Raw genomic sequence first — 2,032 nt, 5'->3', positions numbered from 1 at the left:
TGGGGCAGAACAACATTGATCAAGTCCCGCCCGAGCAGATCAGACCCGAGCAGATCAGGCCTGACAAGGACGGGCCCGAGCGGATCAGGCCTGACAAGGACAGACCCGAGCGGATCAGATCCGACAAAGACGGGCCCCGAGCAGATCAGACCCAAGCAGAACAACATTGATCAAGTCCCGCCCGAGCAGATCAGACCCGAGCAGATCAGGCCTGACAATGACAGACCCGAGTAGATCAGGACCGAGCAGATCAGACCCGAGCAGAACAAACAAATAAATTAGGTGTTTGAACCTCAGAGCTGAAAGCCAAGCTGTGCAACCCCGACATCAAAATCACTACGTCACGCAAAACAACACAAGAGAACAAGACACATTCACCGGCTTCTATCATGCCGAGAAGTACAAGCGCAAAAATCACGCCCATAGAAACAAAAATCATAAAAAACGACCAAGTATATTAAGAGATACAGCCATTTCAAACACTAGACACCCAAAAACGGCAGTCAAGCATCACAAATATAAGCCATCACAGCACGATCACACAAAAAACACCACGGCACGCTCACATACAATAAGGCACAACGCCGGATTGAGAAAAGAACCGACCACAGAAGAACAAGACATCATACAACGGACTTTACAAAAATTCAGGAAAAATACCACACAAATACGGTAAAAATTAAAGCAAAATTAAAACAAAAATACAAGTCAAGCCATGAAAAGATCACAACGAGAACCACCTAGGGAGGGACAGGTGCACACAGGGATCCCCACAGAGGGACCCCCGAGGCGGTGCCTACCTACGACGAGCGCAGGCAGACACCGCCAAAGTGGCGCTGGATGTGGTCAGCGTTCATCTGATGGACCAGCGCCGCAAAGCGACTTTTCCACCGAGGAACAAAGGCCTCGTCCAGCCCCGGCTGGTACACACCACGGGCCTCGGCGCAGCGGGCGAGCTGACCAAGCAGATCCACAAAGGAGGAGGCGAACCCACCGGTTGTCGTCATCGCCGCAGGGACGATCAGAGTTTTTCCATGGTTGAAACCGGTGTAGTAGTCGCGCTTCTCCTTTTCGGCTCGGCGAAGGGCAGCGCCCACCTTGATGCAGGCTTGCGAGATGGTCGGGGGTTGGGCTGTGCGCACAGTCACGTCAATGCCCAGGTCGGGCAGAGCTGGGCCCAGAGCACCGCCGGGAAAGGGGTTGCGGCAGTGCAGGTCGATGCGGCAGCTCTGACCGTTGGCGTTGTAGCCAGACTTTTCCACCCAGACATGGGAGAGGGTGGCGTACCTGAGCAGGCGGCCCATCTCGTCGCGAAGGGCGTTGTGACGCTTGATGGGACGGCAGGTCAGCAGGTGCTCGCGGGTCAGTCGCGGCTGAGGTGTCTTGTTGCTGCAGAGCGGGCACTTGTCCGTCGGCTTGACGTTGATGTTTGAAATGGCCGTATCTCTGGTTATACTTGGTCTTTTTGTACGATTTTTGTTTCTATGTGCGTGATTCTTCGCGCTTGTACTCCTCGGCATGATAGGAGCCGATGAAATTGTCTTGTTCTCTTGTGTTGTTTTGCGTGCCGTCGTGATTTTGATGTCGGGGTTGCACAGCTTTGCTTTCGGCTCTGAGGTTCAAACACCTAATTTATTATTACGTTGATGAGTTCATGGAGGCCAAAACCCATCATGGACACGACCGCAATGGCAAAGGTCGTGTCGCTCAAGCGACGCAACTTGTCCCGACCCCGCATGGTCAAGACAGTGCTGACGCCCCACTCACGTGAGGCCAGATATGCCTGCTGCAGGTCCAGCGCGCACTTGGCCATCAGGTCGTCCAGTGCCGCCTTGGAGCGGAGGGCAACGATCTCAGCTGGTCGCTGAGTCGCTGCGTCCTTGACCGTGGCCATCTGGAAGCCAGCTTGCTGCACGCGGACCTCAAAGTCGGCAGCCCTCGATGCATCCTCCAAGAGCCGATCGTAGACCCGAGGGTAGTGAGTGGCCAGCTTGGCCATGTTGCACCGGACCGCGCTCAACCAAGTCGTGCA

The 2,032-nt window shown here is 54.8% G+C and overlaps 1 protein-coding gene across 1 annotated transcript in view; it reads right to left on the bottom strand.

The window, feature by feature from the left end:
• Nucleotides 1-1,999, bottom strand: part of MONBRDRAFT_11037 (uncharacterized protein) — a gene marked incomplete at both ends in the record, with an annotated part of 3,190 nt that extends 1,191 nt beyond the window's left edge. The window contains 2 exons of the mRNA XM_001748738.1: nucleotides 805-1,612; nucleotides 1,768-1,999. Of these exons, the coding sequence (XP_001748790.1) occupies nucleotides 805-1,612; nucleotides 1,768-1,999 (1,040 nt within the window). The remainder of the gene's footprint in view (nucleotides 1-804; nucleotides 1,613-1,767) is intronic.
• Nucleotides 2,000-2,032: the final 33 nt, after the last annotated feature.

Source organism: Monosiga brevicollis, genomic scaffold (assembly GCF_000002865.3).
Source record: "Monosiga brevicollis MX1 MONBRscaffold_25 genomic scaffold, whole genome shotgun sequence".
In the NCBI taxonomy this organism is placed as follows: Eukaryota; class Choanoflagellata; order Craspedida; family Salpingoecidae; genus Monosiga; species Monosiga brevicollis.
The sequence above is the reverse complement of the archived record's forward strand: the minus strand, read 5'-3'. Positions and strand labels throughout refer to the sequence as shown.